At 40.8% G+C, this 26,749-nt stretch overlaps 1 protein-coding gene across 3 annotated transcripts in view; it reads right to left on the bottom strand.

The window, feature by feature from the left end:
* cdkal1 (CDK5 regulatory subunit associated protein 1-like 1) overlaps window positions 1-26,749 on the bottom strand; it is a 168,852-nt gene that overhangs the window by 25,484 nt on the left and 116,619 nt on the right. For all 3 annotated transcript variants that reach the window (XM_062565521.1, XM_062565520.1, XM_037454737.2), the window contains exon 12: window positions 25,949-26,011. In XM_062565521.1, the coding sequence (XP_062421505.1) occupies window positions 25,949-26,011 (63 nt within the window). The remainder of the gene's footprint in view (window positions 1-25,948; window positions 26,012-26,749) is intronic.

The raw sequence follows: 26,749 nt of genomic DNA, 5'->3' as shown, positions 1-26,749 counted from the left end.
TATCGTCAGTGGCAAGCAAACGTTTTGGTTTAGGGTGAGCATTATATGTTCTTTTATGTATTTCTTCATACGTTGCCACACTGATGGCATGAAGAAGAGTTTAAGTCCCGTTATTATTGGACATGTTTACAATCCGAAGCCGAAGGTGTATTGGGTGCTCGCTCCTTCAGCTTGACGCACGCTCCTGATCTTGAATCTAGAATCGATGGCTCTACCTTAGTGTCCCGGATGTTTGTGTGCCAAGGTTGAATTTATTTGGGTTGAATATTGTAGCCTCCGCATATTGGTGTGCCAAGGTTGAATTTTTTGCGGTTGAATATTGTAGCCTCCATTTCGAATATTTCAACATTTTTTTTTTTTAGGTTGAATTTTTTTGCGGTGTTTTAATGTTGAAAAACATTCAGGTACATAATTTCAATGCATAAATATTCAGTGCTAGAAATTCAATCAACTTTTTATTTCAACCCCCGATGGCACAGATTTACTTCCATAAAAAAGTATCTTGACAATCAATTTCGACAAATATTTGATTGTGATAATAGTTGTGTCAGTGTTTCCGTATACGTCTGTAGATAGAAGTCCAACATTTGTTCTTCACATGGACTAATGCCTCCTGACATGCCTGGACCCTTTTGGGTGTATTTACCACCTTAAAACCAGCGGAAACCACCTTTGCATTTATTTAGTCATGGCTTCCTGCCTCGTAAAAATATGCCAATAGTCATGTGAGGAAAGCGTATCGCAGCCAGCATCCCACACGAACCACCTGGTTTTAAAGAGCTGCAACATGCATTCAATAGGAGGTATGTGTGTTTAAGTGTCTGTGATGAGCCTGTACTGTCAGAGCCACAGCACTGCTGCCACTGACCAGATGCTCGTCCTCATCAGGTTGCTTCCATCCTTCTCTCCCATCTCGGGGCATTTCCTTTGTTCTCTTCCTTCCAACATAATTCCCTCTCATCCTCCCCTGCTTTTTTTTTCCTTACTCATCTTACTGTGTGTGTGTGTGTGTGTGTGTGTGTGTGTGTGTGTGTGTGTGTGCCTGTTTGTTCCAACAGGGGCCACCTGCACAGGCACGCTGACGGACTTAAAAAGGGACCAAATAAATCACTGTTTCCTGCAAACGGAGCGATTTTCAGAAAGGGAGGAAAGAAAATAGCCTTTGAACATTATTATTGGAGCGAGATCATTTGATGTAGTTTGCTCCTTTGAATTGACGACAGATGCCTCTGGTGTGAGGCTCAAATCTTCAGACAGTTTTTACATTATCTCACAGAAATCTTGTCTCATAAAACACTTGAAAAGTTGATGATCAAACAATCAACATTATATCATTATGTTTGGTTTAGGAAGAATAAAAAATCTTTCTAGATTTTGCCCCAAAAACAGCGCAGTACTCCTTTAAATCCCAACAAAACCTCTTGAGTTTCATGTATTTTTCCGAGCCGAAGGGAGCTTTGGACGAACTGAAGGTTGATGTGTACCATGTGGATCTGGATGGATCCGCCCGACTTAATTAAACCTAATCCACAGCTAAACAACCAGCGAGGAGCAATGATTTAGGATTAAGGTATCCCCTAATATGTTGATTAACTATAAACCCACCCAAGCACACGTGACAATGTGAGCAGTGTATGTTTGCTGCTCTATGCTCACACAGCAGAGTATGAGGGTCTGCGTTTAAATGTGTATTTCCATCCAGATCTGAAAAACATCCCAGAATACACAGCGAGACGTTCAAAGAATAACATCCTGTGAAACGCTGCAGATCCACTACATATTTGTGGGATCATGAGTTTAATTAATCATTAATCCACATCACAAAGAGGATAACGAGAACTGTCAATTTTCATTTTATGCAACATTTTTTATCTGCGTCACAATTAAAGGAGCAATACACTCAAACATTGTTTAAATGTTTAAATGTGCTTGCTGCATACATGCTTCTTTTCTATTTTAACCATGGAACTGGATTATTTTTCTACCCAGACTGTTGCATGGGATTATAATAATAAGAATAAGAAGAAGTGAATAGTCACTGTCAAAGGAAGCAAACAAATTAAGACTAAAATGATGCTGATTACACACATGCAAATTAATATGTGAATACTGAACAAAGAAGGTAAACGTAGTATATTCAGTAAATCCTCAATTCAGAAGCACTTTAAGCGCAGCTCTTATTTTAATACAAGGACGGCCACATTTCAGGCATTTAGAGCACAATATCTGAACCTGTATTGAAAATGTGGTGTATTACACGCTCACTTCCTCTTTACTCAGGATGAGATATTCTGTATTTTATCATCAAATAACATGATTTATAGGGAATTGCTGGCTTACAAAAAAAAAAACAGAGCGAGACCTCCTTCTGTCATCGTATCATCAATGCTGTCATTCCACACACACACACACACACACACACACACACACACACACACACGTTCTCTTTGATAAAGCTTCTTGAAAAAGGAAGAATAAAACACGCCTGTTGATTCGTGTATTTAGTTTTACCCTCAAAGACAAAACCAAAAGTAAAAGAGGCTCAAATCGACTGAGAGGATTAAGGGTTAAATGTTTGAGGACAAATGTAAAATCAACACAGATCAAAGTTACACAAATGAATTGTTTGGAACAAACCCTGAAGATAAATACTTTACACAGAGTATTACTTTAAGAACATGAGAAAGTCAACAGAGTGAAGCAGACGTATAGAAAGGTTGGACAGACGGATGTGAAGAAGCTTGAATAGATAGAAGAAGAAGATATAGACTGAAGATGTTGAAGCTAAAAGTAACAATGCTCTTAACTCTAGAAATACTTCTTTGTCCTCTGCAAAGTGACTAATAATCTCATGTTCTCACACACAAAATCGAATTTGGTAAATTCTTCAGATTTGCAGATCCTAAACTGGAGTCTTAACGTGGTCTTTGAAAGACAGATGGCGTCTTTATCTGAACACCTCAGTCACCTCAGTCACTGCTGGGTGGGTGACAGACAGCACATGATTTATTTAACCAGCTGCAATCCATCCACACACCTCAAACCAAGTGTAAGTGCATTCGTGGGTGTATTTATGTACTTCTTGTGCAAATGTGCAAATATTCAAAAATGTGGAAAAACTCTGTTAACATAAACACATTTTATGTCCATGATGCTCATCCTTGACCTCACACAGGGGCCTGAACTAGTGGCACAATTCACAATTGCCGCCGGTCCTTTTTCAAGGCTTTTTAATATTTGCTGAAGAGATGCTGAAGAACTGGATTGTCATGTTTTCACCGCAACTTTGAACCGAAAGAATTTCAGCAGTCCAAATGATTATTTCACACAAAAGGAGAAAAGAGATAAAAAAGGACGGACATATTAACAACATGGCCTTTAACCCAAAGTCCATTCAAAAGCCCCACTGACTTGGTGATGAGGGAACCCAAAGCGCTGATGTACTGCTTTTAGGACTCGTTCCTAGAGACTCTATCGGGTCTCGCTCCCCGATTGTCTGTGTTTGAGAGGCAGAGCAAAGCAACCCTTATTAACATGATAAAAGGAAACTCAGAGAGGCAGACCCAACAAAGTCCATCACACAAACACACCTGCACACAAAGCGAGACAAAGACCCCGGCGCGCTGTTAGGCTAGTTTAATAACCTTTGACCTGGGACAGCGGAGCGGAGTCTGGCTCTCCCAGAAACCCCTCTGGCTGCACAAGGCTGGTCATCATCCTCCCCACAGTCCACCAGACTACGCCTCACACGTGCAGATCCACAAACGCCAGCTAACCGGAGCTTGTACTTCGAAAACTTGTCTTTCCAAGAGTGAAGAACTGTTCCTGCGACCAAACGAAGCACTGTCTTTGGGTTTCATGAATGAAAAGGTCTATCGTGCTGCAGCTCTGGTTGCATTTCCAAACCTTCTCTATGCTTATGTTGATAAAAACCTCTAACTTCATCCAAAAAGACATTAGAGTACATGTTGTTTGTTTGTTATCTATGCACGCATCTAACCCATGTTGTGGCAGATCAGGTTTACAATCCCTTTGCTGAAATTAAAACGTGGGAAAGTCGGCATCACGCTCATACTGGATTTGATTTACACATCCAATACAGACGAGTCACTGTGCACATGCTGCATACCCTATATGAAAGGAAAATATATATACATATTTAAATTGTTATTACACTGCAGCTGCAAAAAGGACCAAGTTTAACAGAAGGAAAAAAGAGAAAAGAAAGAAAAGGGAGTAAAAAAAACAAGTTTGAAAAATAGGAAAAGAAACACGAGTCTGTACCTGCAGCTGATTTATATGCCTCTATTTTTACAACCTGAACATCGTTATACGCGTGCTGCTGCCTGGCAGAACGGAATCTATGTACACAATACACACGTAACGCAAATCAGACACTCGATTGCCTCATCAATTTCAGCTACGCAACAGCCAGGAGAGTCTGTTCTGCCACCAGTGACAGATCTAGTTTGTCAAAGATAGATAGATGTCTCCTGCACACACACACACACACGCACACACACGCACACACACACACACACACACACAGGCCTGTGGGCTCTTTAGTGTCTCACATGCTGGAATGAATCACATCAAAATAGAGACATAGTGGAAAACACAGAATGAATGCCTCCGAAATATTAGTTACTAAAATACATGACACACACATGGAAACACAACCGCAAATTAGCAAATAAACACAAAGCCAAATGTATGCCTTAAGAAATAGAGTAAATATCTGGACAGAATCAAGTAAGTTTCAACTCATCGCCAATACTCTTACACCCATTACTGCAATAATAATAATAATCATGTAAATAATGCCTGTTAAAGCATGCTTTCTTTTTATATACCGTTGATGACTGATACAATATCTGAAGCAGCAGTGATGGAAGTTACAAAACCATTCCATACACCTTTATTTATTCATCCACTGAGATGCTTGTTTGAAAGACTGTGTGTGTGTGTGTGTGTGTGTGTGTGTGTGTGTGTGTGTGTGTGTGTGTGTGTGTGTGTGTGTGTGTGTGTGTGTGTGTGTGTGTGTGTGTGGGATCAAGCCTCTGGCATTACAGCGTCTGTGTCTGAAATTGTGTGTGCGTTCGCAACTGCAGCATCAGTCAGAGCTCAGCTGTAATTGTCAGACTGATTGTCCGTTAGGTCCCTGTGGACCTGGAGGCCTTTCTGTGTGTGTGTGTGTGTGTGTGTGTGTGTGTAATGCATGTGTGTGTGTGTGTATAAGACAAAGAAACGGAGCATAAGAAAAAGCACGTGTAATGCACATATCCATACATCCGCATAAATCTGAAATTGCAGCTGGAACTAATGCACTGTCAATAGCCGTATGATTATGACTAGAGGCCACACCTGAAGACACAAGAAATCACACACGCACAGGGAGGCGTATCTATGAAACGCGTGCGACTGCTGTTCAGCCCTCCAGTCGTCCTACGAGGAGGACACAAACGCATGTGTATGTGTTTTGATAAGAAGGCGCCGTGCTGGAGGCTCTTTTGGGATTAGGCAAGGATCATGTACTCCTAATGCTTGATTGGGTTAAAAGCTGGCTCCTGACCTTTGATGCATGTACTGTCTTAGCTTCCCTGTGCAATTGTACAAATAAAATGGTGATAAGAAATACTGCAAATTTGGTTGGAAATCAGATGCGATAAAACGGTGTGCGACAGCAGGCGGTACAACTAGCTTTCCAAATGCTATAGTCCATATAAGATCAGGTCTATTAGCTAAACTATTTATACAGTCTTGTGAAGGGGAGCTGGATCTCCAGGGTTCACACAGAGCCACTTTACATCACGTGTCATTTACTGATGCTCAACCAAAGCCACTTACATAGCATTACAACCCATGAGCTACATCTGCCTGGGGAACAATTAGAAGCGTCTTCACAGGGGCAGCCGGGATTCAAACCACCAACCTCGCACATCGCACTACTCCACCGCGGCCCCTTCATTCTCTGCTCAACTACACTATATCTTTACTAACTAATGCTGTGAATGTCGAATTTAGCACAAGAATATATTTTTCCGAACAGGTCTGCTTTGACTTAAAGTCACATCACTGTTGTATTCTTTTCAACTGACCGAGTCCAGTCCATGTCACTCAATGTCAAGGAAGCCCTTAATAACCATCATTGTGTACCTCATACGGCCATCTTGTCTCTCTTTTGTGGGGATTGAAGTATTCAGGGATGTGGTGTACGCTCTCAGACACTCAACATTTTGATTCTCCCCTCGTGGACTAACGGTTGTGTGTCAGGGTGTACTTGTGTGCACGTGCATTGCTCAGTGTGCTCTTCTTATGTCCCACGGACGGTACATTCTCAAGTGGTGCCATGATGGACTGTCAAGTACCCTGCCGTTTCTTCTCTCAGACCAACTCAGGCACCCAAGGACAAGAAAACAACAGATGAGCCAAGGACATTTGGAAAAGAGGAAAAATAAGAGGCTCTGTTGGATTTTCTTTATGTACAGGTGAAACTCTGCAAAAGCTCATTACTTTCAGTAATTCAACTTAAAAGGTGAAACTAATATATATTATATAGACTCATTACATGCAAAGTGAGATATTTCAAGCCTTTATTTGATATCATTCTGATGATTATTGCTATATAATATACATATATATATTATAATAATAAGTTGAATTACTGAAAGTAATGAGCTGTTGCACGATATTCTATATATTCGATATTCTGTACTTGATTTCTCCCGGCCGTGCCCATTATAATGTTATTGTTTTTCTACTTTGACCGTAATCAGATATAAAAGGTCTAAAGAATGGAGGAATGGGTTGTAATTTGCATTCAAACACACACGGCAGCAATAAAATGAACAAAGACATACGAGCCCTTTCAATCAGGATCCTCATTTGTAATATTGATCAGTGTGAGTTGCTTTAAAGAAAATTCAACTATGCTGTTCTATTAATATGTTTATTAATAAGTTTTATTCTTCCACACTAAATGGGATTTTCTTATTCTCTAAATTTCAACATGCATTTTAATAAAACCCTTGTTTTGACAGTGATAAAACACCACTGTCGTGGTATCCATCACTTGAAGACAATTTCTGCTTATTCTAATAAAGTAAGGTTTGGAAATGATAGTCGCATGAGGCAATATGTTCACAAGTGAAAGTAGTGGTAAAGAGATGAAGAAGTAAAGAAAGTAAAGAGATGAAGAAGTAAAGAAAGTAAAGAGATGAAGAAGAGCACACTGCAGCAACTCAGATAAACATTTGATAGAAAAGGCCATTGCAGACAGGACGCACTGTTGAGCAGAAAGAGAAGAACAGTTAGCTGTGCAAAGCTTTGGGCTATTATTGGTATAGAAACGGTACAGTTGTGTTAGAAGGCGCTGACACTAGAGATCACATGTGATCTGTACACATACCAAAGGTCACGCAGCAAGGCAAACACCCACAGCCAATAGTTCCTTATGGGTGAAAATAATAATGTATACAGAAGGGAAGTCAGCCAATGGGCATGAAATACTGAATTGTATGAAGATGTACTTATAATGTTAAACCATTGGAATAAATGTTAAATATTTAACTGCAAAGTAATAATGTGTGTTTGACACCTTTTTTTAAAATCTAGTCATACTGCTGAAACAAGCTCTACCAAAAGGAAAGTCTGACTGAGGCTGAATCACACACTGATGTGCACATGCTTAGTGGACATATTATGGGCAAAGTGCAGACCATAGCATGGTGTGCATGATGGGCAGGCTATGCATGGATGTATACATGTAATTTAATGTAATATACTGAGAACAGGTCTGGACAGCACAGGCGTGCAGGTGGGGCCAGTTGGACAATATCAACCTCTACTTTGCACATTTTTAGGCCGACACTTGGGATTTCTATTGAATTGCTTTTCCTATAATATCCTGTAGCAGTTGGCTTGGTTTGGTCAGTTTTTTGTGAATATTTACATTTGCAAAGGTCTCCATTAAATGACTTCAATTACAAGGAAATTTGGGTGACAAACGTCCTTTACGCTGTCCAACTCAAGCAATCATCAAATAGCAAGCTATCACCATGTATCCCTCTGGCTTGTGTCTGTTATCCAATTTAAACACACAATCTGGATCAATTATCAGGGCGGTGCTGTGATAGAATATCATCCAGCAGAATGAGGTCAACGCATTATCAAACTGAATGCTTGTTTCATACTTTCCATTCAGGGAAAACATGAGCATGGAAATTATTGAAATACCTAAAAAGAGAGAAGACAAAATCAAATTATCAATGTCCAAATCCTCGTCGTTAGTGGAAGTCAGATTGGCTTCGGCAGGATGAGGCTTGAATGTGCAAATGGCTCACAAAGGGGCCGGTATTAGCACTTCAATGGTGTTGATTGATTTATGGTGGTGGATGGGCTGAGGGGGGAGGAGGGAGAGGGGCCTCGCTTTGAATTGACTCAGAGAGCCCACACAAACACATGCACACACACACACACACACACACACACACACACACACTCAGACATAATGAACATTAATCAAAGGGAGCAGGTAGTAATCAGACCGAGCTTTAAGAGGCTAGCCTGCTAGTGCACAGCTGTGCCATTCAAACCAACAGTCATCAGAAGCAGACGGAGAGACAAAAAGCCAACCCCCCCCCCGCCCCCCCCCCATTCACCCCGGACCGGTAAATCACACACGGCGCTAAAGCTCAAATCAAAATCACATTCATCGTTCCAGCCGAGCACTTCAAACACGCATGCTTAGTATGTTTCAATGAAGCCTGATGCTTCTACTGACCGTGTCATGGTGAGCTTAGTGCTTCATCGTGGCTGCCATATGTAATGGGTACTGCACACAAATATCAATATCCTACAGTATTTATGATCCATAAACGTGAACAAAACTGTCTATAAATGAATGTGACTTCCCAATACAAATACATGGTATTTACATGGTATAAAGGCGAGTGGTGTGTGTACGTGGGGCCGTTCTCATTGTGAGCTAATGGCACATGTGCAAATAAGGCCTCGATCTGAATGGCTCTGACATCAGTCGAACATGCGTTAAACCAGCCAATGGGTTTGTGTGTCCACATTTCTGAATGTGGCTCTGCATGTGTTTAGAAATGTGTTTCTTGTGCACGCAAACACACACTCTGACCCGCACACGCACATTCACGGGGACACAGGGGCCGAGGTGCCGGGTCGATGACAAGGGTTGTTCCAAATCCACAGTTGAAATACTTTGAATGTGCTTTTGAAAAGGCAGGTAAAGCAGGAGTGCTTCTTACAGCACAATGCGTGTGTGTTTGTCTATGCGAATGTGTGCGTGTATGCAAATGCATGTGTGCGCAGCTTAGAAAAAGTGATTACTTGAGTGTGTGTCTCTGGTTATTGTGTGTTTGTGCTGCAGCAGATGCCAGGCCCTTGGGTGGCATATGGCTGAGTGGCAAAGCTCTCAAATGGCCGGTGTTTGTGTGCGTTTCCACGTGTGCGGCAACCCACACGGATACGGATTTAGTAGGTTTTGAAGATTCATCCAAAACAAGGTATAGAGATGCATCCTCTGTATTGATTATCACTGACAAACACGGACACAAGAGGGCCAAGCTCATTTGTACTGAGCAGACAGAGCTACCGTACTCATTAAAGCAAACCAGCACACAACGCTGAACACACAGGTACACTACAAAATATTCAAAAATACATTTAATGCATTTACAAATCAAATGCATTAAATGTTTCCTATTGCTGTATGTAGAGATGCTACTGCCAGCAGCTATGATATATGAATAAGCAAAGTCACCATCCTTGAGTGGATGGTCAAATTAGATTTGAGACTAGTGACCATGTATTTGTAAAATAGGATTTTTTTTAGAAACAAAGAATATTGTGTGCGTTTTGTGTTTAGTTAATAAACAAATAACTCAAATTCATGCACGTAATCTAATCTTTGTTTGGCTCTACTTCATCTTTAAATAGGCACTGGATGAACAAACATGTCAACTGGCATCGTGACCTGTGGTGAACCTGGTACTTTAACATACTGCATGTGAACCTGGTACTTTAACATACTGCATGTGAACCTGGTACTTTAACATACTGCATGTGAACCTGGTACTTTAACATACTGCATGTGAACCTGATACTTTAACATACTGCATGTGAACCTGGTACTTTAACATACTGCATGTGAACCTGATACTTTAACATACTGCATGTGAACCTGGTACTTTAACATACTGCATGTGAACCTGATACTTTAACATACTGCATGTGAACCTGGTACTTTAACATACTGCATGTGAACCTGGTACTTTAACATACTGCATGTGAACCTGGTACTTTAACATACTGCATGTGAACCTGATACTTTAACATACTGCATGTGAACCTGGTACTTTAACATACTGCATGTGAACCTGGTACTTTAACATACTGCATGTGAACCTGATACTTTAACATACTGCATGTGAACCTGGTACTTTAACATACTGCATGTGAACCTGATACTTTAACATACTGCATGTGAACCTGGTACTTTAACATACTGCATGTGAACCTGATACTTTAACATACTGCATGTGAACCTGGTACTTTAACATACTGCATGTGAACCTGATACTTTAACATACTGCATGTGAACCTGGTACTTTAACATACTGCATGTGAACCTGGTACTTTAACATACTGCATGTGAACCTGGTACTTTAACATACTGCATGTGAACCTGATACTTTAACATACTGCATGTGAACCTGGTACTTTAACATACTGCATGTGAACCTGATACTTTAACATACTGCATACTGCATGTGAACCTGGTACTTTAACATACTGCATGTGAACCTGGTACTTTAACATACTGCATGTGAACCTGGTACTTTAACATACTGCATGTGAACCTGATACTTTAACATACTGCATACTGCATGTGAACCTGGTACTTTAACATACTGCATGTGAACCTGGTACTTTAACATACTGCATGTGAACCTGATACTTTAACATACTGCATGTGAACCTGATACTTTAACATACTGCATGTGAACCTGATACTTTAACATACTGCATGTGAACCTGATACTTTAACATACTGCATGTGAACCTGGTACTTTAACATACTGCATGTGAACCTGGTACTTTAACATACTGCATGTGAACCTGATACTTTAACATACTGCATACTGCATGTGAACCTGGTACTTTAACATACTGCATGTGAACCTGGTACTTTAACATACTGCATGTGAACCTGATACTTTAACATACTGCATGTGAACCTGATACTTTAACATACTGCATGTGAACCTGATACTTTAACATACTGCATGTGAACCTGATACTTTAACATACTGCATGTGAACCTGGTACTTTAACATACTGCATGTGAACCTGGTACTTTAACATACTGCATGTGAACCTGATACTTTAACATACTGCATACTGCATGTGAACCTGGTACTTTAACATACTGCATGTGAACCTGGTACTTTAACATACTGCATGTGAACCTGGTACTTTAACATACTGCATGTGAACCTGATACTTTAACATACTGCATACTGCATGTGAACCTGGTACTTTAACATACTGCATGTGAACCTGGTACTTTAACATACTGCATGTGAACCTGGTACTTTAACATACTGCATGTGAACCTGATACTTTAACATACTGCATGTGAACCTGGTACTTTAACATACTGCATGTGAACCTGATACTTTAACATACTGCATGTGAACCTGATACTTTAACATACTGCATGTGAACCTGGTACTTTAACATACTGCATGTGAACCTGATACTTTAACATACTGCATGTGAACCTGATACTTTAACATACTGCATGTGAACCTGATACTTTAACATACTGCATGTGAACCTGATACTTTAACATACTGCATGTGAACCTGGTACTTTAACATACTGCATGTGAACCTGATACTTTAACATACTGCATACTGCATGTGAACCTGGTACTTTAACATACTGCATGTGAACCTGGTACTTTAACATACTGCATGTGAACCTGGTACTTTAACATACTGCATGTGAACCTGATACTTTAACATACTGCATGTGAACCTGATACTTTAACATACTGCATGTGAACCTGGTACTTTAACATACTGCATGTGAACCTGGTACTTTAACATACTGCATGTGAACCTGATACTTTAACATACTGCATACTGCATGTGAACCTGGTACTTTAACATACTGCATGTGAACCTGGTACTTTAACATACTGCATGTGAACCTGATACTTTAACATACTGCATACTGCATGTGAACCTGGTACTTTAACATACTGCATGTGAACCTGGTACTTTAACATACTGCATGTGAACCTGGTACTTTAACATACTGCATGTGAACCTGGTACTTTAACATACTGCATGTGAACCTGGTACTTTAACATACTGCATGTGAACCTGGTACTTTAAACATACTGCATGTGAACCTGGTACTTTAACATACTGCATGTGAACCTGGTACTTTAACATACTGCATGTGAACATGGTACTTTAACATACTGCATGTGAACCTGGTACTTTAACATACTGCATGTGAACCTGGTACTTTAACATACTGCATGTGAACCTGGTACTTTAACATACTGCATGTGAACCTGGTACTTTAACATACTGCATGTGAACATGGTACTTTAACATACTGCATGTGAACATGGTACTTTAACATACTGCATGTGAACCTGGTACTTTAACATACTGCATGTACCCAATAAAAGCCTGTGGGAGTTTGGCTTGCTGACACACACACGCCATGCTGTGATACCAACAGCAATTTAGCCACGAACGGGTCAAAGCAAATGGAAATGATTCCATACCACATTGAATCAATAAACTAACCTATGTCCTCGGCACCGTTCTTTAATTTAATCTTTATACTTAATAATAATGTATACTTGCCAGTAAAGGTTATTTACTTATATATGTTACATCAGATGCATAAACAACTTGTGTCCTCAATAAAGGCCGGAGGCATTTGATACTGCACTCTGCAAAGAGTTATTTACTGGTGGAATAAGCCATCGTTTCACATCCTCTGGTACCAAGCTGGTGCTGAATGACTTTTGACTTTTTCTAAGGCCTGAAACCAAACAATATCATTCATGTGAAAAAGCACCAACATAACACACTATGTGCTCTGTAAGGGCCTGAAGCCCAGCTGCATCAGGTACAACTTTAGTGCAGGCAGTGTTCTGGGCCAAAGGGGGGGGGGGGGCAGTTTCATCATTACAAACTACTTGCAGAGACTAAGAGTTGTTCCAGTGTGCTAGAAACTACGCAAAAATAGACATTTTTGTCATTTCAATAAGCAGCAAAAACGTGACACAATTAAAACAATAAATGCAAATCATTTGTAAGGCATACTACAACTGCAACAGTTTGAAATATATTGTACTTGCTTTTATTGCTTTTACCACATAGTGCCTTTAAATACATTTTTACAAGAATGTATTGTTATTATAGTGATGCAAAGCCAGGTATTTCCCTATAGATACTACAAAGAGAAATCAGCTTACCCAAGTGTTCATTGTTTAACGCATACAGACAAAAGTGCAACAGTGGCTCAGCAACAATGCATCATATTTATATATTATATATATATATATTTATTTATTCAATTCATGAAAGAAATGAGCCGCACATCCTCAAAATGAGCCTCAAGCACACATTGTTAATGCAATCCATAGTTTATGTGCGCTACATAACCAGCAGGAAGAGCCCAACGCAACCAATAAAGTTGTTTCACATTATCAACGTGAAAACCAGCACAAATGACACGTTGCCCCACAGTAAGAAACCAGAAGGGCCTTTGATACTTCAATGAATCCTCCCACAGCTGGTGCCATTTGAACAAGGTAACCCACTTATCAGAGGACACACAGTCACCCCGACGGGGACATGAGTGCACGGGTTGTGTCTCAGCTCAACGTTAGCTTGAGGAGTCGTTGTCACTACATGTGTTGTCCAATGTGATTACTGTGTAGCCTCGCAGTGACTCGCACACAAAGTGCCTCAGAGCACTAATGTACTACACACACACACACACACACACACACAAAGACACAGACACACCCAACACAACACAAAGAGCGGTTGAAAAGACACAGATTCAAGTACACACACAATGCACAAGATGCACAAACATCTGTGGACTCTTGCACGCACAAAGTGCTGAAGGGACACTTTGACGTCATTTGTTTATGTCGTAGTTCCTGGAAAAGACCTCGTCGAGGCAGCACATCCCAACCTGCCTTCTGTGTATTTGACTCCTTTCTGTTTGGCCTGTTTATCTTTCTCTCTTTTACTGCTCATCTTGTTATTCTCAGGCCCTCTTGTCGAATGAGTCATTCAATCTCTGAGGAAATGAAAGGTCCACGAGACACACACACACACACACACACACACACACACACAAATAGTATACGTATAAATATACATATGCGCAAGTTGTAAACAGGAATTGAGGCCAAATACCAAGGGAATCTCCGTCCTATTTGATGTATCTACACGTGAAGCTTTCATCTAAGTAAATATGTCCGTCCTCTATTACATAACTCTCCTGAATAAATAGTATATGTATATATAGTATAAATATAAATGTATATATCTGCAGATTTGAAGAGTGAATCCAAAGCTTTTTAAAACGGGGTTTGATAATTTGCAGTAACTGTATGAAAGATCAACCAATTAATCAAAGAAAAAACGACCTCTTCTGCCACGTCTGCCTAATCCCAGGTTACACCCCCCCCCCCCCCCCCCCCCCCCCCCCAGTCGGTCGGTTCCGGTCCGTTCGTTTCTTTCTGTAACTCTGACAAAAGCCATGACTCTTCTTCTTATTCTATATTATCATTATTAAATATTCCTCATCTATAAACCAATGGAGTGCTTTTCTTTTTATCTACTTGTTTCTGTCTGTTACTGCTCTCACGTTTTATTCTAGTTTTTACTTAAACATACAGACAGCACAAGGGCAATTTACATGTAGTATGTGTACCCAATATCCTCACATTCAAACCATTAATTACAAAAGATTAAAAAAAGAAACACACACACAGGTGGGCATTAAGCATTTGATGTTCCCTGCTTTCTTTTAACAGGAGCTCTGCTTCTTCCTTTCAAAGCTGGACTTATTTCAACTATATGACAGAAATACATGTGATGGACAAAAGATGCACGAGATGGAACAGAGTGAGAGAGTAAGTCCAGGTCATTTTAAGTCTAAATGAGTGCGTGGGTCTGCTACACTTAGGATTTTCATTAATGCAAACTATGTAAATGCTAATTAGGTAAAGAGAGGAACCAAAGGAAGGAAGGAAGAGTTGTTGAGGGACACTATAGTCCCAGTGTCTCATTTATAACCCCTGTAAACGCAACAAACAGGGCCCTAAAGACACATGCCATTTCACATCTAGGAATACACAACACAACATTTTGGTGAATTCAAGCCGGACCCGATCGGGACGGACGATGTCGCATGTGTACAAACTGTAAAGCCCTCTGAGGCTCGTTTGTAATTTGGGATTTTGGGCTCTACAAAATAAAATAAATTGAATTTTAGGTCTGTGATCCCTATGGATCCAGCGCTCACTTTTCAGTACCCGTGTAAACCACATATTAATTACACATTTAGTATTGGCAGCAAAAAAACATGATCATCAAATTGCCTATCTTATCTTTTATACTCATCATATCTGTAATCAGATCCTTGACATAGAGCCACCATACGAGTTGCATGACACATTACTACCATGAAAAAGCAGCCTGCACTAGTGGGCCATAACTAAAGGCCTATCTCAATAAGGAATACATAAACCACCTGAAATGTTTTAAAGGTAATCTGATCCTTCACCAGCACATGTGGGAGGACTATGGAGACTCGTGGTCCGCTGTGAAATCACCACAAACTGTAAGTTAACTTAAGCAGCGCTTTAGACCCTCATCACCAGTCAGCTTTGATCAAATTGTCTTCTTATACAGTGCGTAAATTACAGAGTAAGTCTTTGGGAGGTGAAGACTAGTTTTGGAAAGACTAATCAAGATGATGATGATCTTTGAGCCTTTTTTGAGCAATGCAAAATTATAGTTGGGACTACGGTATTGATTTAGTAATGAGAAATCTGAATTTGAGGATGGAATAGAATGGTTCTGCTGGTGGAGAGCACATGCACAGCCTATAAACAGCAAAAGAGTTAAATCACCAGATCAGAGCACACAAAAACAAAGGTGGTGAAACCCTTAATTACCTTCATTCTGCTTGTAATGCCACTAATAGTGTGCACCCAATCACATAAGCAGCTGTGACAACGAAAAAGACAAATGAGCAAACGTTTGAGCCTCACCTGTGCTCATTCACCTTTTTAAAAGAAAGACAAAATCCATGGTGCTTTTCTTGCAGTTTAATGGGCTTAAAGTCACTGGCAAGACTTCAAACAACGACAACTTGCCACAACACGTGTGGGCTTTCTTAGGTCTGAGCCGCATTGAAGTGTAAAGGAAGAAAGAAGGAAGGTGAACAGAAAGGGGAGAAAAGCTGAGTCAGCAAAAACGAGTCACAAGGTGTCAGGTTTCAATCCATCGACACGGCAGATTAAGTCCTTTGATCCAATCACTAAAAATGTCAAGACTTCTGAAGGTGAGAAGAGAATAAAAATATGATGGCTGCAATAAAGAACAAATAAGCATCAGAGCGTCAGCTGCTCTCACTGGCGTCCTGCCAGGCACACCTGAAAGGCACACCTGCTTTGCCCCGCGTGGACCCTGTGGGCCTCCTGGTCCTTCCACAGCATGCGCTTATGGTGTCGATACCTCGTCACCTTGGTTGTACATTCAACCAATTCCACACTACGCCTCAAGCAACCAAATACGATATAAGCAAAGCCTTCATAATTCAAAAAGGTTGCGTTATTATAATTCACCCCACGTAGGGTCCTTTCTATCAGGGATATTAGCTTTAGAGAGAAAAACAAGGCTGTGAAGCTCTTTAATAAGGGCACGACCCGGCAGCCTTTGTTTGGAGGATGTCGCTTGTTTTTAAAGAGTACTTGAAATTCACATCAGTTTGATCGACATATTCTATGAATTATAATATAGCAATATAATAATGCCAGTTATTGATCAAATAAAATCTGAATCTTACAGCATTCAAGCAGCAAATCTTTATTGGTACCAATAGAACTATTTATTTAAGACTAAATGAAAGTTGCAGCTGACTTTTTCTTCATTCATTTCATGTGACTTTTTGCCCCAAACCTTCAAAGCTTCTTAACTAAGGCTTCTTATTTGTTGCAAACAGCCAATTAACAAACCGTCAGCACACCGACAAAAATAATTATCTATACACAACACATTGAGAGACGACTTTGCTAAAGATCATAACAAAAAATTAAAACCATGGCCACCCATGTGACTCAGTGTCAAAGTTAAAAAGGGTCTTTGTTTTCTTTGAACGTATGAATATTCATCCCTTCCAGGTGTGTGTTCAGGTCCTTTTGTCTCACTCGCTCTCCTCCAGTATGTAAATGTTGTTTTCCCCCTTATCTTTCAGTTCTTTTCTATATACATATAGTTCTATAGTGGGGTTATTGATGGAGGATATTTAGAGACCAATAAAACAGTTCTGGCACAGATTTTTTTGTCTCCAACTTACTCAAATAATAACGTTCTTACGCTTCCTCTGGAACCTGAAACTTGTTTGAGTTATCCAAAAAGCATGCAAAACATGATTATTAATCTAGAGCACGACATTTCATAACAGAAAATTGGAAACATCAATTCAGTTAAGGCTGTTCCCTTAATGTTAGTCTGCCTTACATCATGAACAACAAATTACCCCCAAGTACTAATCAATCCTGTCAAATCAATCAACAACGGGCTGAAAACTATTACAATACTAGTATTTGTAGATAAAAATAAATACTTTATAAGTTTTTCAAAGATTTCCGGCAGAGACGACTAAGGAACAATCCAAAGAACCCAAAGAACAATGAACCCAGTTGCTGTCACTATATTTACTGCCTTCTTTTAATCTCAAAATTCTTTCTTCCACACACACACACACACACACACACACACACACACACACACACACACACACACACACACACACACACACACACACACACACACACACACACACACACACACACACACACAGTCTGTTAATATATCACTTTCCCCCCCTGCTGTGCCCCAGTTTGGTAACTCAGTTTTAATGAGAATAAAGCCTTTACAGTAGTGATCCCACAGTTGGCCCAATACACACAGCTCATTTACAGGGCCGTGTGTGTGTGCGTGTGTGTGTGTGCGTGCTTGAATGGTTTAAAACATCTGTTTGTCTCATGAGTGTAATGCTGCTATTCTCCACGTCTTCCTTTAAGAGCACACAATAAACTATAAAATCATGTTTATTTACAGCAAGTGAGTCATTTTTCATGACACCTAAGGTGCTATTTGTCCATCAGGATTGTTTGATGTGAGTTGACATACGTAGTGTAGAGTAACCAGGTTATAACATCTAGAAACACTGCTGTGGAGTTTTTGTATGTGAGCGAGGTCGGACAAAGGCTCCAAATGTATGAATTAAACTCCACACAAATGGTAAAATACACCTTTAAGTTAGTTTAGTGTGTTTTTGCTAAGCAGGTTGTCATTTAGATTGATTTGGATTTTGCTTGTTTGTGTTGACAGAACCATTGCAAATAAATAAATACATACATTGGTATAAAGTATGAACCACCTTCATTCTTCAGGATTCTTTCCGTTTGTTTCTGGACGGCTTCTTGAAAGCGAACCCTAATGAAAGGAGACTATACCACGTATCTCTATGTAATTCATTTTAATTCATCTCTCCCCTGTGTGCAAGACTCTGATTTACAGACAGGAGGCGGATGTGGAGTCCAGTCAGACTGAACTTATCAGCCCCCCTCAGAAGAAGGGGCTGTTGGATGTGTCTATTGTAAGCAAACCCTTTTCAGTAACAGTGAAATGTGATTCTTTTGTCCTGTGGGTTGGTTGTAAAAGTTATCAAAGAAAGATTTAATAGCAATAGCAAACTGAATTTGTTAATGTTCTGCAGGTGATACATGGAGCAACACAATGGAAGTAAGCAGTTTAGAGCATGCGTCTAATGATTTGAATGAAGCAGCATGGAAAAGCACACACACATTTCGCATCGTGGTGCCGTTTGAGGTTAATTTGACTAAAGAAGGTGTGGACCAGTGGATAAACCTGTAAACTCTCATTGCTCATTGCACAGCTTGTTAGACGAGAAGCTAAAGTTAACTAACAAAGCAACAGGCTTAGTTATCGTTTATCAAGTTAAAGGGATCCTCCTAAACAGAAATGCTGAAATAGGGGTGGGAATGTGAATAAGATGAGATTTAAAGGCAGGGCGTACCTGTACCTGGGAATTGCTCTTCCTCGTGTTTCACCTGAACATGGAATGAAAAAGAGATGGGGCTGACATCCCTTAACAGCATGGGAGTAAGACAGGAAAGAACCAAAGAAAAGTCCAAACATGGCTTCAGCCTGTCACTTTATATTATGCATCTCAATTTCCATATAGATTGTTGTGGGTTCCGTCCATCCAGGCTTCAAATATTTCTAATGATAGGCTTTGTTAAGCAATCAGGCCCAGACAAACAATTACCAGGCTTGATAAGCTGCATAAATGCATTTGTAAAAACACATATTCCAACATTTGCATGCTCTCACCCTGAGTTCCAATGGTAGGGGGAACATCAACTCACACAATCATGGCAGACATAAGCATGCTAACAAAAGGAGCTGCCATGATGCTACGCTGTGATAGCGCCCTCAGTGGCGTTTATGAGGAACGAGCCCTTGTTAACTTAACAGCCTGCGCTGTCCAGGACTAGCGAGACTTATACAGGGTGATGTCCTCCTGGCTCTCTTCTTACATGATTAGAGTCCTCCCGTTAGCATAAGATGGCGTATTATAGTGTGAAATAAATACATGCAGAGAATCCACTTAGCCAGCCAAGCAGCTGCAGAATTTTGAAGGTGAGGCGCAGACAAAAACACACATTTCAAATGAGCCGGGTTCAATTGGGACAAATTCACACCGGTCTAAGAAACCATTTGGCAGAACAGGTCCAGACATGTCGCCCCATTCATTTTCACCCCCTCCCTCCCTCCCACTGCCCCTCCATTCAGACGTCAGTCATATAGCGCTGGTTTCCTCTGGCCTGCGTGTGCGTGTGTGTGTGTGTGTGTGTGTGTGTGCGTGTGTGTGTGCGTGTGTGTGTGCGTGTGTGCGTGTGTGTGTGTGTGTGTGTGTCGGATGCCTTTGGCCAAACAAATGGAAGCAATCAACAAGCAATTACAGCACACAGTGTGTCACTTTGACAAACAGAGTGTGAGTGAGGAAGAGGGAGTGAAAGAGCATATATTTTCCTGAGATTTCATTATAAAAGGAGAAATTACCGTTTATAAAAATGCAAGCCACCTGAGCCATTTAGCTTTCTTTAAAAAGAAGAAAATCACCTTTTTACGCCCCGTCTCTATTACTCAATTCAAGTCAGTTTCAAGTAAGAAAACTGTTCTTAGAAGAGCAAAAAATACATTTAACAAATATCCCTTTCTCTTTAGATGTTGGCTATACAACCAAGATGTGGTTACATGATGTTTTCAAGGTTAAACTACTATTTTCATGTCATTGTAAAGCTTCCACAAACCCACATTTCAGGGATTAGAGTGAAACAGCCTTGGGTTCGTCTCCCTCTGAGCATCAAAGCAGCTCCGCTCACTTGCTTTATGGCGTTATGCTTCAGATCTTCTTGTGTCATTGTTGTGGCACAAAAAGTAGCTCTTAAATCTTAAATCACCTGGCAAATGTTTAACAAACTGTTGGCTCCACACTTTCTAACGATGTAGAGAGGGATGCGACTGCGATGAAATAAACAGAAAGCATTTTAGACACAATCCTACCATTGGACACCCTTTGAGCCACTTTCACAAGACACATCTGAGGATATTGTACAATTTTATGGCATACACAAAGGGTGGGAAAGCACATCAATTCCCAATGCTGCTTTTTTTAAGGATTATGATGCTATACAGTGTACAGGCACCCCCTGATGTAATGGTAGTGGAAACACTGCTATGTGTTCAGCAATAGGTGTAAATAGTTAATAGTTAAGCAGACGAGTCATTTTAAGGTCATGATCAAAAACCTGGTAAAGACAACCATCAACATGTCTGAGCTGAAAACAACACAGAAACATAAATCCAACGAGGCTCAGTGAAAGACTTCTATGCTGTTTGTGTTGACTGGAACAAAGACAACGTGGTTGTAATGTGCTGCTGCATAGATTAGAAAAACAGACAAAAGAGCCTGGGAATATTTTAAAAGCAAAAATAGTCTGGCACCAAATGGACAAAGTCATTGATCGATGCACACATGTGTGTTTGTACTCTGTTGTCCAAGTCCCTGTTGTGTAACCTTGACAGACAGGGTGCCTGTGTATATGGCTAGAGGGCTCTACTGTACAGTAGCCCAACAAAAGCATTTACGCAGCTTTGCTAATGTGGGTGGACAATCAGTGCATGCACACTTTCACACTCCGTTTAGAGGAACATTTTCAAAGCTCTGCCTTTTCTATCTTCATCCACGTTACAGGATGAACACAGAACCACCAGAAAAGGGGTTTTCTCACTTTGGCGTTACGCTGGCCCATACGGCATAACACTTAAGCCACAAAGGACATTGGTCAGGCTCTCATCGCTGCTCTTTGCAGATCATGTGGTCCGGATGGCCTCTTCAGTCTGTGACCTCCAACTCTCACTGGAGCGGTTTGAAGTGAAGCGGCTGGGATGAGGATCAGCACCTGTGAATCTGAGGCCCTGGTCCTCCGCGTGGGGAATGTGTCCACAGCCCAAGTGAAGGAGCTCAAGCACCTCGCGGTCGTGCTGGCGATTAAGGAGAAGGTGGAGAGCGAGCTTGTCCCGGAGATTCAGAGCAGCGGTATCGCTTTACCGGTACGGGTCAATCTACTGGTCACCTTTGGTCACGCAGGATGGGTCATGAACGAAAGAACTAGGTTGCGGGTACAAGCGCGTCGCCTCAGGAAGGCGAATGGCGTCTCCCTTAGAGATGAGAAGCCGTCATAATTACCAAAGAAATGGCACAGTAGTTGCCACCATCAGCATATAATTAAAAAGAATGGCAAGATAATCAACTACCTTTGTACGACAGCAACAAAGAGCTCAGCTAACAGTCCCATTAAAGTCTTACATTTACATAATTTAAGACATTGGCCAACATTTTAAGAGCCGTGCTGAACCAGAGAACACCACAAAAGAATGGCTTTCACAGAATAGACAGGAGGAAGCAGATGGGTGGGAAAGAAAATCTCTTATTGGCTCTTCACTCCCAGCTTCTCATGCCCTGAATAGTCCGTTAATTAACAGCAGAGGAGGAAAATAAAAGTGTCGCAAGCAAATGTCAAGCTGGACAAAGATGGAGGTTAGCTTTTTCACAACAATGCAAACAGCAGCTTTAAAAAAATACAAATAAAAACTCATTCTGCAGAGTAGAAGTAATTAAAATTGCCAAAAGGGAAAAAATCTGAATACTAATTGTACAGTTTAGCAACGTGCAAAAAATACCAAAAAGATGTGATCTTCTGTGGGGAAAGAATTGTTGGACTAATTAACATTTTTTACTTCTCCCAAGATGAAAAGATGACTTTTAAGAGGCAAACAGGGATTTCCGAATAACAAGTGGCGAGATTTATTGAGTAGCAGAAAGCATTTGAGAAAAATAAAATACTAGAACGTTTTATTATTTTGCAAATGCATTGTTTCCTCCTGTTAATCTTTCATAATGACTATTTGTTTCCTACAGCTCACTCCGGCCAGAACCTCTCATGGTTGGGCAGGTGCAGCGGGCCATGTGGACAGCTTGTCCCTCCTCCCTTGCCGCAAGGAAAACTGTCACCACTGTCAATCAGGTCCATGAACACAGCGTGGAGAATTCATGTGTGTGTCCGTGTGCGTTCTCAGGAGACTCCGACGACGTGGGGTGAGAGGGGTTGTGTCAGCGCACGGACACACTCACACACTCCGAGTGTGCTGAGAAGGACTAAAGCGGGGTGGCAGCTTCACACCCCCAACCTGGAAGGGCAGCGCCCTGAGGGGGCACAACTTTAGACCAGATGACACAGGGATGCAACAAAGGGAAAGGAGTCTCGGTCGGTGCAGTCGGGGTCACACAACTACACACATTCGCACAAGACACTAAAGTAGGGTCACGTCTCGAAAGCAATGACTAGACAAACATGCCAGTTCCATCAATGAATGCAATCAGCAACATGATGTGAAGGTAGGACGAAAACATCCCAATATCAGGCAAAAAGGCTCAAGTAACAATTTAAAACTCAGCTGTGATCAAAGCTTGAAAATATCATCAGATCAAATAATGCACAGTTGTAGAAAACGCAACAATTTGAGCCTGAAACTCCATCCGGAGACTAAAATGGTTTTCTGACCTGCACAAGTCCAAAGGATGCCAAGCTTGTGTTAAGGGTTGAGACACCAGGAGTCACATGGGACCCAGGAAGCAAAAACACAAGAGACAACGTGTATTCCAAAACAAAACACATGGCTCCAACATGGCTCAGTGGGTTACACAGCCAAGGCCTCAGAGAGCCTGGCTAGTGTGTGTGTGTGTGTGTGTGTGTGTGTGTGTCCAGTGAGGGGCATTGGCCCTAGACAAAGTGCTCCGCCAGCTTTTTGCCCACTGGTCTTTTCATGGCTGATGGATGGGCCTCGCTCGGCACCATCTGGCTACGGGATCGTTCACATTAATCATCACAAACACACACTCACACTTCTATCCCTTAAGCATAGACACAACGGAGGGGTACAATCGTCTGGAAGACAAAAAAAGGAGGATTGACAATATGAAGAAAATAGAAAAAAAACATGTATTTGAACTCATAGGCCATTGACATTCATTTAGATGTCATTCAGAGATAGATAAAAAAAACAATTACTTCAATTAAAAGGATTGTTTAACTATTGGTAGCCTGAAGCCAGTGGACAATGACGCCTGACCGACCCAACGCCCCCTCCCTGACCTTTCCAAACCTATAGAAGGATGCATGATCACAAAAAGGTCTGCCTTCTCTCTAAATCTATGTACTGTAGATATCTATCTCCTTTTATTTCTTCTACACACACACACACACACACACACACACACACACACACACACACACACACACGTGTTAGTAAACCTATGATATCCTACAGAGAACGTAAGCTGAAAGCTGGAATGAGGGACATTATCAGACAAAACAAGCTGATTGGCCTCAACATTTCCACAAGGACAAGAATAAACGGGGTCTCTTTGGCTGGAAGTATGCTTGTCATTCCATTTATTATCATTAAATCATACATCACGGCTAACTGGGTTGGTAATACTGGGGATTTAATGGCACATCTACACAAGCTATAGAAATAGAAGAATGTCTTAAGGAACATGGCGTTTAAGTTGTGCTACATGGAAAATGTAAAAAGCAACCTGCTTGTCATACTAAACAATGATACCATCTGTGTGAAAAAACAATGCAATGTGCTGAATACATGTGGAAATATGATATATTTTATAGAAAATGTGCAACACATACTTGAGGTTTATACCTGAAAAGTGAATAACATCTTGGCCTTGGGTGATCATGAACAATTACATTGTTCATGATAATCTTGTGGAAAAAAAAACACAACGCACTGAGCACACAGATGTGTGAAATAAGTTGTATTTATGAGAAGGCTCAGTACAGTGCATTCATATACTCCCCTGGAATTGCACTTAAGGAAAAGCATGTTCACAAATGCTAACAAACTGATTTTAATGCATTATAGAGACATTGGATGCCAAGTTTCCCTGGTTGTGCGTTCCATGTGCACTATTATGACAGGCTGTGTGTGTGTGTGGGAGGCAAAAGACCTCTGCCTGCCAGAGTGAGAGCGTGATCACTCTCATATCCTTTTAATTAGTGCGTAACATGCAACAACAGCACCAAAGGCACAAACTCCTCTAACGGTATAATCTAAAAAAAGAAAAAGAAAAAAGTTGGCCAAGCTAAAACTTTGCTAAATGTTAAAGTGTGACAACTGCAAGGAAGGCTTCAACATTTACTCTGCAGAAGCAGAACTCTATCTGACTTTATCATGATAAGCAAGAAATCACTACTATTCACACCACTACTCAGACAGGGTGTGACCACAGGGGGGGGGGGGGGGGGGGGGAATATGTTTAAATGTAACATTAAACGTAATCTGTCAAAATACATTTTTTCTTTTTCATGACGGCAGCAAAAAATGACAGCTGATGTCATGGGCTTGTCAAAATGACATCTCCATAGAAGAACACACACACACACACACACACACACACACACACACAGCTGTCATATGGGGCCTCATCATCCTTAGAATGCCTGGAGAGAGGCATATTCAGTCTGCTGTCAGATGTTAACCTCATTATGGATGGCCTATTCACACACAAATATACACATACATTCAGTTGAGATTTATCTCTGATTTTAGAATTCAATCTCTCACACACACACACACACACACACACACACACACACACACACGTGTGTGGTCACAATGTAATCAGGAAAAAAACACTTCCCTCATCAACTGGATTGCTGACAAGAGGTGTCCATCTTGAGGAACTCATCAAATCTATAAAGTCAATACGATGATTGCGAACTACAACTCCTTCTGCTGTCGAGTGAAGGCTTGTGAAGTGAAGGTGGTTGACCTGTGAGCGAGGCTCAATCCTCTCCCTCTGAAGGAGAGCCGTCCATATGTCAAGTCACAAGTGGAACAGGCCGATAGACACGGAACCATAAAGCAGCAGAGCAATAAAGGAACAGTGAAGGATGTCTTACCTTGTGGTCATAGGGGTTGTACGAGTGGAATAGTTGTGACAGCTCTTTAGTCCTCTGCTTCTTCTGCAAACAGTCAAAAAAACAAAGCCATGTCATATAATACATGTAAACCTAACAAGCCATATTATCACTTAATTATGCTGTGATTGAGGATAGCAGACTATAAAGTTAAAACCTATTCCCTATAGTCCATTCATAAACAATGTGCTGTCTATGAAACTTCAGTCTGCCTTTCCTGTGATAATTTGAATTTAGGGCAATTGTAATCGTGTATTATACAAATGGGTCAGTAACACTGCCCAGTATTGTACTTATATTTACATTTCATACATTACTTATGTCAGTAAAAAAAGAAATTATCACTGGGCATTTACCCATTGATTTAAAATACATTTTGCACACAGTAGAGTTTCACACATTAGTTTAACAGAAATAAAAAAATCCCTTTGGGTGAGTACAATCACTACAGCGATTCATTAAATCTGTAAAACATTCTGTAATCTCCATCTCAAAGTCTGGCCACGTCCTTAATGTGTAATAAGATGCACACGTGAGACATGACTGTTTGATGTGTGGCAGTTGTTAATGCAATCAGTTACATGAGGCCAATGCAGTTACAAAAAGTGCTAATTAGCTTGCTGATTAGGCCGTAGCTGCAGTAGCTAAAGGGAGCGATGCATGCTCCCTCCGTCTCTTCAGCATGTGTAAAGCTCAGCTATTCAATGTCTGTAGATGTGCATCAATATAGATATCACTATCACTATAGTGCAACAGTCAAATGCAGATAGAGTAAACGCTGCA

This window comes from Pungitius pungitius, chromosome 11 (genome assembly GCF_949316345.1).
Source record: "Pungitius pungitius chromosome 11, fPunPun2.1, whole genome shotgun sequence".
Taxonomy (NCBI): Eukaryota; Metazoa; Chordata; class Actinopteri; order Perciformes; family Gasterosteidae; genus Pungitius; species Pungitius pungitius.
Note: the sequence above shows the minus strand (reverse complement) of the source record. Positions and strands in the feature narration are given on the sequence as shown.